The sequence below is a fragment of the Camelus bactrianus genome, chromosome 15, assembly GCF_048773025.1.
Source record: "Camelus bactrianus isolate YW-2024 breed Bactrian camel chromosome 15, ASM4877302v1, whole genome shotgun sequence".
Lineage (NCBI taxonomy): Eukaryota > Metazoa > Chordata > Mammalia > Artiodactyla > Camelidae > Camelus > Camelus bactrianus.
In genome coordinates, this window is record NC_133553.1 from 34,839,423 (window position 1) to 34,854,161 (window position 14,739).

General features: G+C 52.6%; 1 protein-coding gene across 4 annotated transcripts in view; it reads right to left on the reverse strand.

The window, feature by feature from the left end:
* The window catches only part of GALNT14 (polypeptide N-acetylgalactosaminyltransferase 14), a 257,205-nt gene that overhangs the window by 68,444 nt on the left and 174,022 nt on the right, over positions 1–14,739 (reverse strand). For 3 of the 4 annotated variants that reach the window (XR_012511842.1, XR_012511843.1, XM_074378671.1), the window contains exons 11-13: positions 13,540–13,632; positions 9,499–9,582; positions 8,867–9,011 (exon numbers count right to left, since the gene is read on the reverse strand). Coding sequence is in view for 2 of the 4 variants with exons in the window: in XM_074378671.1 (XP_074234772.1) it covers positions 8,867–9,011; positions 9,499–9,582; positions 13,540–13,632 (322 nt within the window). In the remaining 2 variants the exon portion in view is untranslated. The remainder of the gene's footprint in view (positions 1–8,866; positions 9,012–9,498; positions 9,583–13,539; positions 13,633–14,739) is intronic. The other variant, XM_074378672.1, reaches the window with a different exon arrangement.

Here is a 14,739-nt window from a genome sequence, read left to right on the forward strand (position 1 = left end):
CCTTCTGCTGCCCCCACCAGACCCCCTGGATGCTGACCACAGCCTCTCCTGATCTGGGGTCTTTTCCTGTCCCTCACACCTGGACAGGGCCACTAGCCCAGTGGAAGCCATGGTCCCCTAGTGCTGGGTCCTGCCTGTGGATTCTTCCGTCCTTTTTCAAATTGCTGGTGTCAGGAGAAGACCTAGACCAGAAAGTACTCCCTGGGGAGTGGAGTGAGAATTCTTGAAGCCTGAGAATGGGTACACAGAGGTTCTTTACTCTCTTCCATCTAGTTCTAGACCTATATTTACTCCAAATTTTATATAAGAAAACATGGTGAAATGTATTCCTCTGGCTTTGTGAACATCACCATCCTACACATATCTTTGCCTTCTTCCAAGGTAAGCTGACAGGGCCTGTATGCACAGAGGCCATGTGAGAGCCATGACAATATGGCCAATGATGACTAATGTTTCTTGAGCACTTACTATGTGCCAGGCTCTCTTCTGGGAGCTTTACCCATGTTAATTTCACCTTCATAAGAATCTGATTAGGTAGGTATTCTTACTATCCCCATTTTACTGATGATGAAGGTCAAGGTTCAGAGAGCTTATCCTAAGTCATGGACTAGAAAGTGGCCGCTACAGCCTCCTCTCCAATAGCTCTGTTGCTGCTGCTGCTGGAGTCATAGCTGGTTCTGGGCCGTTTTACTTAAGTTCAATCATGGGAGATGTCTGTCTCTGAGACCCTCTTCCAGGTTGTAAATACTAAAAGTATAGACGAGCTCCTCCTCAGCAGGAGATAGCTAGCAAGAGATCCTTCCTCTGGGCCAGTTCCCAGCACCAGCCCGTGAGAAGGGAAACCAAGGTCACACACCTGGGAGGGGGCAGACCAAAGAGCAGGCCCCTCCCCTCACACTGATGGGAACAGGGGCAAGAGTGTGAACGGAGGCCCACACTCCGCAGACTCCACACCAGACCAGGGGATGCACGGGTGCTGATTTCCAGCCTGGGATGCCTCCCTTTTCTTCTCACCCCTGCCTCTGTCTCCCACCATGAACTCCCAGCCTGCGTCTCCCAGCTTGATAAATGGTCCCCTTAGGGTCTAGGTGTGTGTACTAGGGACACAGTCCAACCTCTGGAACAGACCCGGGGACAGAGATCCACACAGGTCCTGAAACCAGGCTTAGGTCATTTGGGTGGTGGGTTTTGGGGTCCCACAAATTTGGCATGTGATGTAGAAAGCAGACGCTGGTCCTGGGCCCAGAGAATTCCTTAGCCTGTGGGGAGGGGAGAGAAGGACCCAGGTTTGAGGGCAGGGCTACCTGGGGGTCATTTGCCCAGGCCCACTGGACAATAGGCCTCAATGGGAGACTTCTGATCTGTCTGGAAACGAGGCTGAACACACAGTCATCCACATGGAAGGAAGATGAGGCTCGTCCCTCTGCCCCATTACCTGACCACATAGCTTGCAGTGAACCATGAATTAGCCTTTTAAAAATAAACCCTGAAATTATCTTACAATCACAATACCCCAGCTTTGTGTTCTTATGTCAAAAACATTAATGAATTAAATGTAAAAACTTAAAATATACCACAATTTCTGCAAGCTCGCTTTGGTATTTCTTTTAATATCTTAGGGGCTTCAAAAACCAGAAATGCTAGGGGTAGCATGGGGGTGGGTGTGGAGTGTGGTTCTTTTGACACTGAGACACCCCACCCAAAAACGCCTTTCGGGAAGGAATGTATATGGGACACCAAGGCTGGGGCCTGAGGAAACCACCTGGAGACCCTCCAGGGAAGTGTGTGCACAGGCAGACACAGGGATGGAAGCCCTGACACTCACTGGACCTTCCATTAGCCTGTGCTTTACCAGCACCGAAATAATTCCACCTCACAATCCCCCAGAGGAATGCAGCTCTGTGGCCACATCTGCAAGGACAGAGGGGAGAGGAAGCAGGAGGCAGGAGTGGTGGGGCAGGAAGTGAAAAGAGGTTTTCCTATTCCCATTCTGTGGCCTGCCAGACTTCCCAGAGTGGCCGGTGATGCATGGCTTTATTACCCGAATCTCCGAGTCAGAAATGAATTCAAGAAGGCAGCACTGGTTGCTCAGGCTGGCCTGGCTGCAATCGGTGAGCACGGACAGTTCCATCTAGGGACCCGGTGAAGTCAAACCCCTCACCCCTAAAGCACACAGACATAGCTGGACCCATGGAAGGTAATCCAGAGGCCATCCTGAAGGTGGTGTGAGCAGCCTCGCCTTCCCCTCACTGAGATGGATTGGTAAGGGGCTGAGAAGGAGGGGGTCCTCTCCTGGCCTTCCAGCCCTTTTGCTCCTGCCCTGGATGAGGAGAACTGAGGATGGGGAGGGGATGGTCCAGGCCAGAAGTCTCTGGAGAAGCTAAGTCAGGGGCCCATGCACAGGGGCTGATCTTAGAATGACCTAGAGCCACCTCTGGTGGACGAGAAGCAATTAGCCCGGGGCAGTGCTTCTCAGCTGGGGTGATTCTGCCCCTATCCACCCCTCAGCCCCAGGGAAGACGTTTTCTGACTGTTAGGACTAGGTGGGAGGGGGTATTGTTCATGACTAACGGGTAGAAGCCAGGGGTGCCACTGACCATCCTACAGTGCACAGGACGGTCCCCACAGCAGGCATCCGGGACCGGTGTCAATGGTGCTGAAGGCGAGAAACAGCCTAGCCTTAAATGCTTGGTCTCTGGAGGCAGCAGTATAAAGCCTGCTCTGGTGTGACTCGAGTGTGGCCTAGGTGGCCTTGGTCAACTTCTCTCAGCCTCGTTTACTCCATCTATGAAATGGGGGCACCACCAGGACGTGGTTCACGGGGTCGTTGTGAAGATTCAACAAGAAGATGCAAGTGGAACCCTCGGCCCCGTGCCTGGTGGAGCAGGGTCCCTGTCAGCAGTATTTTTCTGACACGTGGGCAAGAGGGGTGGCTCGGTGAGGATGGAGAAACATTTAGATGTGGAGAGAAGTGAGGAGGCTGGGTTTTCATTAAGGCAGGAGCCCAGGTCATTTTCTGATGGTGGCAAGTTCCTCGTTCAAAAATTCTTCTGGGCAGGAAGAGTAAACACGGAGATGATGCAGTGGCTGGGATGCTGTGCTGGGGTGAGACAGCCGAAATAGCTCTGTGACAAGAGACGCTTCTGTTCTAGATCCTTTATGCTCACTGTTACATAACCGTCACAGCCACCCTGGAAGGTCAGCGTGTGTTGATGGACAGGGGACTGAGGGCAGTGGTTACTCTGGGCAATGCCAGGGGCAGACCCCGGGGTCACCTGGGAATGTGGAACGTCCTTGGTGGGACGGGATCTGAGCTGAGTGCGTCCAGGGCCACAGGCTGGCCTCCAGCCTCTCAGGCCACACTGGGTGATGCACCAGTCCACCCAAAATGCCTGGAATCCCTCTTCAGACAAGATGTAGACAGTGAGCGAGAAGGTTCGAATGAACCTTTAGCTCAGCTGACCCCTTGGTACATCTGTACTACTGTGGGGTCTCCCAGATGCACTGACTGGCCGTGCGGGGGACCCTCATCAGCTGCAGGCACAGACCTCGCTGCTCCCCGCTGGAGGCCCTCTGACCAGGGGCGGCTCTGAGACACACTCCTCTCCTTCCACTGGGATCTGCGCTAGACTCCCTTTCGGGGTCTGTGTTTCCAGGCCATCCTGTCCTTTCCTCCTAAGTTGTAAGAACACACTTACACATATGATTGCAAACCCATACCTAGCACGTATGGTGTTGGGTTATGTTGTTGGGCTCTGGAGTGACTGCCGGGGCTGGAATCCTGGCTCACCTGTTTATTAACCCCATAAACGTGGCTGAGTTACTTACTCTATGCCTCTGTCCCCTCGTGTGTGAAATGAAGACAACAGCAGACCCTACTACAGACGCTAACCCCTACACGAGTCCGGAAAGGTGCTAGCCACAGAGCAAGTGCTCAGCTCCTGCCTGCGACCTGACTGTGATGATGGAGGAAGCCAGCAGGAGGCCAGGCGGCCCTGGAGAGCTTCCTCCAAACACTGCCTCTGCTCTGCCTCCCAGGAGAGATGCTGGAGAGGTGGCTGCAACAGAGCTATTCCCAAGAGCGTGCTGAGAAAGCCGGGCAGCAGAGGCTCGTATCAGGCAGGGAAGTAAGGTGGTTGCAGACTCACTGAGAGGTGCTGATGTGAGTCCAGGTTTGGGGGAAGGGCTCTGACCTTCATCACCCTGACTCAGGCTATCCAGCTGCCTGTATGCATCCTTCCTAAGCCAGTAGCCTGACTTGCTGGGGGTGCAGCTGGAAGGGTTCACTGCAAGGTTTCAAATTTACACTTCTTCCCTTTCTCTAAATTAGGATAGCAGTTAGACTGATGCACCTGTATTCTTTCTATCTTTCACAAATATTTTTCTAGGGAATCCAATACAATTGAGAGGGAACTCGTTACCCTGGAGGTTTCTGGGGCTTAACGCATTTACAAACGGATGGTGTGTTTCTCCTGTTTCTCACCCAAGGCATTGGGTGCCGCCATCTTGAATGCAGCCCAGATTAGACATTTGGCTCTGAGGTTGGCAAGCCAACCAAGAAAGGGACGTAAGGGGGGATGAGGGATGGATGGGGCTGTGGGATGGATGGAGTGGGGTCATGAGCCAGCACCGGAGTCAGAAGACAGTCGTGGTCAGGTGGTCTCTTCTCAACAATAAGAACACCCGTGTCCCCAGGGACACACCACCCGGAGAGTGAGTGCACAGCTGGAAGCAGAACTCAGACCTCCTGACCCCTACCCTCGGCTGCTCTTTCACCCCACACATCGAGGACCCTAAAATCCCCCACCCAAACACGGGAGCCTGGTTTCAGGACCCGTGTGGACCTCTGCTCCCAGGTCTGTTCCAGAGGGTGGACTGTATCCCTAGTACATACACCTTGACCCTAGCGGGACTGTCTAGAGGGGAGTGAGCAAGTGAGAGACAGGTGGGCTGGGAGTTCACGGTGGGAAACAGAGGCAGGGGTAGGAAGAAAAGGGAGGCATCCCAGGCTGGAAACCAGTGCCTCTGCGTCCCCTGGTCTGGTGTGGAGTCCTCGAGTATGGGCCTCCATTCACACTCTTGCCCCCCTTTCCATTAATGTGAGGGGAGGAGCCTAATCTCTGATCTGTCCCCTCCCTGTCCTGACATGGGGCATGACCTTGGTTTCCCTTCTCATAGGGGCTGGCGCTGGGAACTGGTCAAGAGGAAGGATCTCTTGCCTTGACAGGAGAGAGCTGATCTACACTTTTAATATTTACAACCTGCAAGAGGGATCGCAGTGACAGACATCTCCAGCAATTGAACTTGAATAAAAAGGCCCAGAACCAGCCATGACTCCAGCAGCAGCAACAGTGGAGCTATGGGGTGGTGGCTAGATTTCCCAAACCCTGTCTTCCTCACTTGCTAGTCTACGACCTTGGACAATCTCTCCAGGCCTTTGTTTCATCATCTGTAAAATGAGGAGAATAGTAATACCTAATTAATCGGGTTTTTATGTCACATCCTTGATATGTCCTCTCAGAGACAGAGAGGTGGGGGCAGGAGGGAAGGCTGAATGGGTCACACGAAGGGGTCTGAGGGGCAGATGCAACTCCCTGCGGCCAGGCTGAGGGGCAGGACAAGCAGGGAGAGCAGGAGGGAACCCCGGATGCCACAGTGCACTTGCATAAGGGGAGGCAGGAAGACAGGGCCACTAGTGCATGTAGGGAGGAGGCGGGAACACGGAAGGGAAGAGAAAGGGAACATCCATCAGTCCTGAGAGGGTGTATACACCACATACGCGCACACACTTGGGGGAATATTCTAGCTGAAATAGTTATGTGGATTCCTATCAATGGGTGTCACGCCTTCAGAACGCTGGGCCAGGCATCCCAGGCCTGCTGTTGGCCGCAGGCCCTGCTAGGAGGGGTACTTTTTAAGTCTGCCTCAGCCCATCTTGCTCCCCAGTGTGCAGCCCAGTGCCCAGTGCACCGCTGACACATGGTGACATCTGTTGAAATGAATGGAACATCTTTCCATCTCAGTGTGTTCTTCTGAGATCCCGAATTCACACTACTGCCACACAAACCCAACTGTTCTCTCCAAAGCAGAGAGGAGTGACAGTTTGGCACTCTCTTCCAGAAAAGAACTCTTTGCTCACTTGAAGACTGTTAGTGTGATCCACTTTAATTTCCCACAGATGACAGCCTTTTCCCCTCCCCTTTCTCACTCCACCAGAACATTGGCTACAGTAGGTACCACCACCCTCCAGTCAAATAGAGGCCCGGCAACCTTTGCCTGGGGCTGGGATACTGGAGGTCCCTCCCTGAGACCCAGAGATCCCATCACTCCCCCTCCCACTTTCTTATGCAGCCAATCACATTAGGTACCAGAAAAAAACCCTGCTTTGCTAGAAACAGATGAGGCAAACTCCTATCCCAGGGAAAGGGGGCAACAACATTCTTGCTATTTGTGACCCCCCACGAGCAGAGCCCACACAAACAGACTGAGAAGAGAGGGAAGTCCGTTATCTACTTATTTTACAAAACGCCACTTGAGCAAATGGTGTCATCCACATTCTCAGCCGACCCAAAGTAAAACTGACACCCGTGGTGTTTCTCTTCTCTCTTCCTGTCTGACTCAGACAGCCCCTCCCGTGTCCCGCTGGACAATTTTTGGAGAAGTCCTGGCAAGCTGGAGTTTGGTGGTGAGAGGCCTTGAATGCCAGGCCAAAGGTGCGAATTTTTGCAGTAGACAACAGGGAGACACTGAAAGCTGTGTAGTGATGGGGAACGGTGGTTTGGTGACTGCATGTTGCTGGAGGCTGTGGTCATAATCTAACGGTGGTTCCCAAGCAGGGTGGTTTTGTCCTCCAGGGACATCTGATCACGCCTGGAGACAGTTTTGATTGGCACGACTGGTGTGTGGGGGGTGCTACTGGCATCTGGTGGGCAGAGACTAGGGATGCAGCTAGACAGCTTACAGTGCACAGGACCATCACCACCACAAAGAGTGATCTGGCCTCAATGTCAATAGTGCCAAGGCCGAGGACCACTGATCTGGCAGGAAGAAATGAACGCTGGGTCCAAGAGCAGCTATTCTGAGGGAAGAAGTGATGGGACTTGCCAGAACGGGGGATGTAGGAAAAAGAGGAGCCACGGGAGATGGACAGGACTGGAAGCACAGCGCTTAGAAGAAGGCGGCCACCTGGAGAGAATGTGTGGGATGGTGAGATGGCCGGGGTGCCTGACACGGGCTTGGAGCCACCTGCTGGCTTGAATTTCAGAGGCGTTTGTCATGGTTGTGGACTCACCTGATCATGCAGCGTGGGAGATGAAGGGTTCAGGAGGGAGGTTTAAGTGTAAACCCGCCACCCCTGAGCCCTGTCCTGGAGTCTCACAGCCTCCTCCCTCTGAGGATAAAACCCAGCCTCCTCAGCTTGGGATGCACCATGATGTGCCTCTTCCCTCCTCTCCAGCCTCACCTGCTGCTGCTCCCTCACCATCCCACCCTTCTGATCACAGTCCCCTGCAGCCTTTCAAAGGCAGCCTGCCTCCCAGCCCCAGGCCTTGGTCCACGCTGGACTTCCCGGCCTGCCCTTTCTCCCCTTCCTGATCTGTCCTATTTCTACTCATCTCTCAGGATGCAGCTCATTTTCAGGTCCTCTGGGAAGATGTCTCCAACCCTTGTGCATAAGCTGGATACCCTCTCTCTGCACGTCTATAGCACTGTGGGCCAAGCTCTATCCAGGACAGAGATTATATGGCAATGGCTGCTGACTTCCTTCTTTCTGCATTAGATCCCTGGAGGTGCCATGGAGGGCTGCAACCCAGCTTTCCCTGTGCATCTCCACAGTCAGCAGAGAACGTAGATGTCTGCTGAATGAATGAATGAATTCACAGATGGACGAAGATAAGAATTTGTGTCAAAACAAAGAAGGTTGCCAAGGCTGGAGGCATGGATAAAACCTCCAAGAAACCATTTATAGAGAAAAGAACAGTGAATTGAGAACCTTGGTGAATATGCACTGTAGGGGTATGAGAGTTGGGGAGAGGAGCTGGAAAAAAAAAAAAAAACAACCCAAAAAACCAGAGGTGGAAAGAACAGGAACGCAGGAGAATCAGGATCACACAGTGTCACAGAGCCAAGAAGGAAGTTATGAGATGCATGTGCTTTAATGCATCCAGAAGGCCAAGTGTTACAGAGGTTGAGACAGGCTGTGAGTTTGTCAGCAACTTTTAAAAGAGTTCCATCCTCAGAGGGGAGGATACTGACCCACGGTGCTGATGAATCAGCTAAGGCACAAGTAAACCTTTCTGAGGAGGGGTGAGGGAGGTCCTTCCAGACTGGGGGGAAGCAGGAGATAGCACAGGGGGAGCCAGACAGGGATGATCAAGGGCCCTGCCCAGAGATGGGGGCGGCAGACAGTGGGGATGGTTTTACCACATCTGATGTGACTACCTGGAAGTCAGGGTTAAGTCGGCGGGCAGACTCACAGAACGAGCATTGCATCCTGGAGGCAGTGACACCCAGCAGCATGCTTTTCTCTCTGCATCTCTTACTTTAGAGCTACTTGTGCCACCCACCCTGCCTCACCCAGCCCACACTTACTGCCAGCAGCTTGGACACCAATGACACACTCATTAAACTCTTGCTAATTTCATGGCAATTTCCTATCGGTGCTAAACTGCCTGGTGAGGCATCTTTCAGAGAGTCCGTGCATTTTCAGGCCTAATGGAGTGAACCCAGCCCCAGAGTAAGGGGGCTCATGCTTCTCCTGCTCTGCTGCTGAGCTCTGGGTATAACTGACACCTGATGTCATGTAAAAGCAAGTCACAGAGGCTTAAGTCCATGCACACGTTCAAGTATCCCCAGCCAGTGACTTTACCTGGGACTTTGCATCCTTGCCTTCGATCTTGACACAGGGGCTTAACCTGAGGTTGGAGATCTCCTGGTCTTTCTGCTTTTGAGACTCTAGGCACTTCTGCCTCTGTCGGATATTGCCCTTCTGGATGGAGGCATCCTTAGGCACTCTAGAGGAAAGCCACAGGACGGATGAGAACCCACGGCTCTTTGGATGTAACACCAGCAGCCACTAGAGAGGTCAGGCAGTGTTGGGAGAACAGCAGGGGCATTTTGCTTTGGGCTGTGCTACCATGACTTGTACTGCTCAGGGCCTGGGGGTAGGGGAGGTACCACTAGGAACAAGGCAGCAAGGAAAGACCCAGTAGTCTGGAGCCTGGACCGGAATCAGGGTTAGTGAGTCCATGCCCTGAGGTCACACCTCGGAGCTCAAACCCCCACAGCTAAGAAATAACTGCTAAGCCGACCTCAGTCCCTCATGCTACTGATTAATGTAATTCCTCTTCGGGTGTCAGGGATAAGAGGAGTTAACTGGTCTTCTCAGACCTCCATGTACTTAAAAACCCTCATCCAGATGGCCACAGGCGGTCCCCTCTCCAGACTGAGTCAGCTGAGTCTCCCTGCAGCCAACCAAGGCTCAGGCCATAGGGGAGGTACCTGAGTTCTGGATAGACATTCTCCAGGTACCACTTGAAGCTCTGGCACTGCAAATTCCTCCTCAGGTCCACTCTGCTCTCAATGCTGGGGTGACGGGGGTGGGTAGACACAAAGACAAAATATAGCTGTGTCAGAGACAGGTACCAGTCACACGCACCCAGGGTGGGAAGTGCAAAACACAGGCTGTGCTCATGCTCTGCGCCCACGTCTCTCCAGAGGGTGCTGGGGAAATCAACTGAGAGCTCCAGACAGAACTATGGAAACACTTAGTGATATCTCACAATGGTGCAGTAATGGCACCGAAGATTTGTGCTTTTATTTGAACATAGAATTTGAGGGTGTTTTTTCCTTTTCATTAAAAACAAGGCTACAAGCACATTCAGTGGGTTGTTAATAATTCATCACCGGGGCTCTGGGTCTACTTACTCACAAATCTCTCTTTGGCTTCAGATGTTGAAATACCATCCCCCTCCTCTAGACCACTCCAGCCTCAGAAAACCCTGTTCTTTAGCTGGTTTGGGGCGTGGTCATGTATTTGTTCATCACGCATTTACTGAGGACCTATTTTGTGCCATTGTGCCCAATGTGGGATGTGATGGTAAGCTTTCAAGCAAGAGATGGGTAATGAATGAACCAAGTGCTCACAACCTGATGTGGACATGGGCTGGGCCTGCGGGGCATGTGGCAGCCCCTCAGAGGTGGCGCTTTGCTTGTTGGGGTTGGTGGTGGTCAGGTGGTAATGTGGAAGCTGGAATCTGGAAGGAAAGGGGACGTTGCCTAGACAAGCCACAAAGTGGGTGAGGTGGTAGGCCCTGGTAAGGGCAGGGAAGAGCCACGAGAGATGAGTGTGTGTGAAGTGGGAAGGGTTCCGCTGGCAGGAGCAGCGCTACAGGAAGCTAGAATATGTATGGGAGGAGAAGGGAAGCGGGGGCGTAGAGAGGACAGACACAGACCATAATGGGTCTGGGGGAGGAGCTTGGGCTTTAAGGGCAATGGGATGCCAAAGACGGGTTCTCAGCAGAGCATGACATGGTGATGCCCGTCCTTTAAGAGCATCTTACTTATGGTGAACGGATCTGACGGGCAAAGCTAGGAGGGTGGATAGGAGGCGGCTGTAGAAACCAAGGTACTGACCATGCTTTCTGGCAGAGAAGTGGGGGAAGGAATGGAGAATAGGGACAGGTGCAAGTCCCTCCATTTCTGTCTGCACCACCAGTCCTGCCTGAGTTCCCTTTACACCTTGTCCTTCCTGGGCAACCACACAGAACTGGCCCTGCTCTGTCCAGCCTCACCTCCTTCCACCCCAGAGATGGGACCAGGTGCTCTCAAGGGACTAGGACTTCTTATTCAGCACTAACCACATTTCCTCATCAGACTCTAATCAACAAGAGGGCAGGAATAACATTTTTTTAATGCTAAGTTTAGTATTTCTGAACAGTAAATGTTCAGTATTTGCAAGAACCCGGATGCTCAGTGCATGAATGAGGCAGGATCTCCAGGATTTGGTGATTGTTTAGATGTGAGAGTGCGGTCAAGGTGGACATGCAGATTTCTGGCTCGGACAACAAGATGCAAGGAAGAGTGTGCACGGAGATGGGGAACCTGGGGTGAGAAGCCAGTTCAGGAACGAAGAGGATGCATTCAGTTAGGACTTGCTGAGTTGGAGCACCCTGGGAGACACCCAGGCAGAGATGTCCATCTGCTACTTGGATCCAAGGGATGGCGCTCAGAGACAAGGTGCAGGTTAGGGATGGAGATGCAAATGTGAGCAGCACACAAGCGGTGGTTGATGCCAGGGAGAATGTGGAGTGAGAGGAGGGCTTATGACAGGTCTCAGGGAAGACCAACATATAAGGATGGGGAGAGTCCCCCGCAAAGGGGCCTGGGAGAGGGCAACCTGCACCGCGGGACAAGAGCCAAGCCTGCAGTTCTGGAAACCCAGAGGTCAGAGGTGCGCCTGAAGGGGGTTAGGTGCGAGAAGATTCGTACCAGTGGGATAACACAGAGGAAGGTGAGGGGCCCCAGGGAGTCATGGGTGGGCCAGGTGGGAGTGATAGCAGGGGTGGAGGGCACAGCCTCAGATCACAGTCAGGAGAGGAGCTGGGGGAGCGATGCAGGCAGCTTTCATGAAGCTTGGCTCTGAAGGAGCAGAAGACAGGGTGTAGGTGACAAGCATTGTTGGATTGAGAAAGAGTTCTTGTAGTTTGTTTTCTTTCCTTCTCTTCTTTTCTTTTTAAAAGCTGTGTAAGATACAGAATAAATTTAAATGCTAATGGGAATCATGCAAAAGAGAAGAGAGACTGGCGATCAGGGAGAGAGAAGGCGCACGGAGGACAAAGTCCCCTAGAATAGTGGACCCCACACCATCTGCACATAAGAATCACCTGGTGGGGGGTGGTCTTTTACACATTCCATAGCCCAGGCCACAGCCCAGACTAAATCCACTCTCTGGGGGTGGAGTAGAGGCATCAGTATTCTTTGAAGCTCCCCTGGTGATTGCGATGTGCGGGCAGTTTGAGAACCATCGCCCTGGAACCTTGCTCCTGAGGTCCTCAGACCAGTAGCACAGCATCACCTGGGAGCTTATTAGAAATGCAGACCTACCAAGCCAGCATCCACATTTTAACGAGATCCCCAGGAGATCTGTGTGTACATTAAAGTTTGAGAAGCCAGCAGGCAGGAGGAGATGAATCTAGGCAGTAGGAACTCGATAAATGTTGATTTATGAGTGAATGTAGGAGTGAAGGGTGCATCTGGAGAACAGGTAGAGGGCTGCCCTGATACCGCAGGGGGCACACCTTGTGTGATGAAAGAGACAGAACGATGGTGCAGATACAGTGAAGTTTATAGGTTGGTGTGTCCTGGGAAGTTGATGCTATTTCATCTATAAAGCAGAGGTGTCATCTGTTGTGAGTGAAAGGACGGGGGCAGACGCAGCAGCTGGGGAGAGCAGAGACGATACAAATGGAGACTGAGAAGAAACGCTGGCCAGGCCAGGTGGTGGGACCAAGACATCCACTGAGGGCCTCTCTGAGACTGATGATGGCCACAGAGTGTTAGCAGCACTGGCTAATTCCCAGAACTGTTCAGCAGCATGTGCCGAGGGGAGAAAAGTTCAAAGTCGGGCTCATCCAGGGTTGAGAGAATTTCACTTGGGAGTGTTGACAGATGCTCAACAGGGCAAAAGACCTGAGGACATCTTTTAAACACTCTTTTTAAACAAGAGTGGAACCCAAGCTGGAGAAGGAAGGAAGTGAAGAAAGGAGGGGTGGACGGACACGGCCAATGGACCGGAAGTTAAATGAGGACTCAGAATAAATGCCTGAGGAGGCTCTGATCAGGAGAACCAGAGGGACAGCATGGGTTTACGGTTTTAGGAATATAGATCATTTTGGTGGGGTCTAGTTTCATCTTCTCTAGCAGTGATGGGCTCCACCTATGATGTGGAGTCTGCAAAAATCCCATCTGCTCAACAGCCTCAGAATGACTGAGGGATATTAGATGACAAAAAGCCACTGGTTGCCTCTCCCCAAAAGGGGAAGGATAATATCAGTGAAGCTGCCATTTTTCTCGACTCAAATCAGCTCTGGGTTGGGGAACACAACATCGTATTGTTTTGGAACCAGACAGGTGTGGTCCGAGACTCCTCCTACAGGGGTGTGAGCCAGGGTAACTACCTTAAACTGTAAAAAGCCTCAGTCTCCTCATCTGTAAAACAGGAGTGATTATGCCCATTTCTCAGTTTGAGGAGGACTAATGAGACATCTTATGTAATGGTATCTGGCATTTAATTCCCTTCCCTGTCCTATTCTATCCCTACAAAGCTGGAGCACTGCTCTAGGGGAGACCTGCCTGCTACTGCTCCTCCCAGACAGGAGCAAGAAGGGACATGAAGGGAGAACAGCCTCAGCCCGGGCCCTGGAGGGACCACAGGCTTGGAGACCAGCTGAGCATATAGGCCTGTAGGGACCACTCGCCTCGGGCCTGTGAGCCATGGCTCCTCTTGACTCTCTGCACAAACCAACTAGAAGGGAGACTTACTTTCCAAAGGGTCTCTCCAGGGCGAATGGCCGGGATGCATAATAGTACTGCTTGTATTCATCCATCCACACTTCGGCTGTCCGCTTGGTGTTCCTGGGGAGACGGGAGGTGTTGGGGAGGGGCCATCTGAGAGGGAGCTGGGACACATCCAGGTAAAATACACACACTTGGCAAGCTAGCAGTGTCACCCAGGTGGGGGCTACCACAGTCCAGTAGTTCTAGTCTCCCCAGAGTGCTGAGCCTAGCCACGTCCACCAAGTCCAAAGGGGCCTGTACCCCAAGACACAGGATTTCAGTAGTCATGATGTATTCTTTCCCAAAAGGTACAGACTAGAGAAATTACACAGAAATTGGACTTCTATGGCACTCAACAAAGAAATTAAAAAAAAAAAAACCCACAGGGAGGAAAAAGCCAGGAGAACCTGGGGCATCCCTTTGGTGGGAGTACAAGCAGAGAATGTTGACAGTCTCTGGCCTCCCATAGGCTGTGGCTCCAGCTCCAGGTGTCTCCCCTTGAGCTGAGGGCCCAGCTCTCCAAGGGGAAGGTCACACTGGGTCTTCCCACAGGCCGTGCAATTAGCTTGGTGCAGGTGTAGAGAATTAGGTAACCACGCCATCTTGGTCAGATGTTTTGCCAGCTCCTCCCACTGGCCTAACCATCCCCAATCTGACATGCCCCACATCTCCCTCACCTCCCAATGACCCACTGGTGGTGTGTAGGATGCCCCCTGGCCAGGGCCCAGTCTCAAATACAAGGAATGTTCTGGAGCCCAAGGCTCTGCCCCCTCACATCTAGACTGGCCCCATTTCACATCATAGCCCCACCACTTGCCTACACCAGGTGTCCTCAGCTCACCTTTCCCTTTAAAAAGCCCAGAGCCTTGGTGGCCCTCCCTTTGTTCCCCGTTCTGCCGGCTGGGTTCTCGTGGCCCTGCCCTGCCCACCACGGTGTTATCCCTCCCACAGCTCCCCCCCCCCCCAACACCTGTCCATCCAGGGAGGAAAGCGACAGCCCAGGAGAAAAGCCCCAGAGAGGTGTTTGGCTCCTCCCTCAAACGGGCCAAATAAGAGAAAAAAAGGCCAAGGGGGAAATCAACGGGAGAAATCACGCCAAAGAAAAGGGAGGGAGGGGGCACGGGCACCGCTGAGTCACTGAGTCCTGTTCCCCGGCAAGGAGCCCAGGGCCGCAGGCCCTCCCCA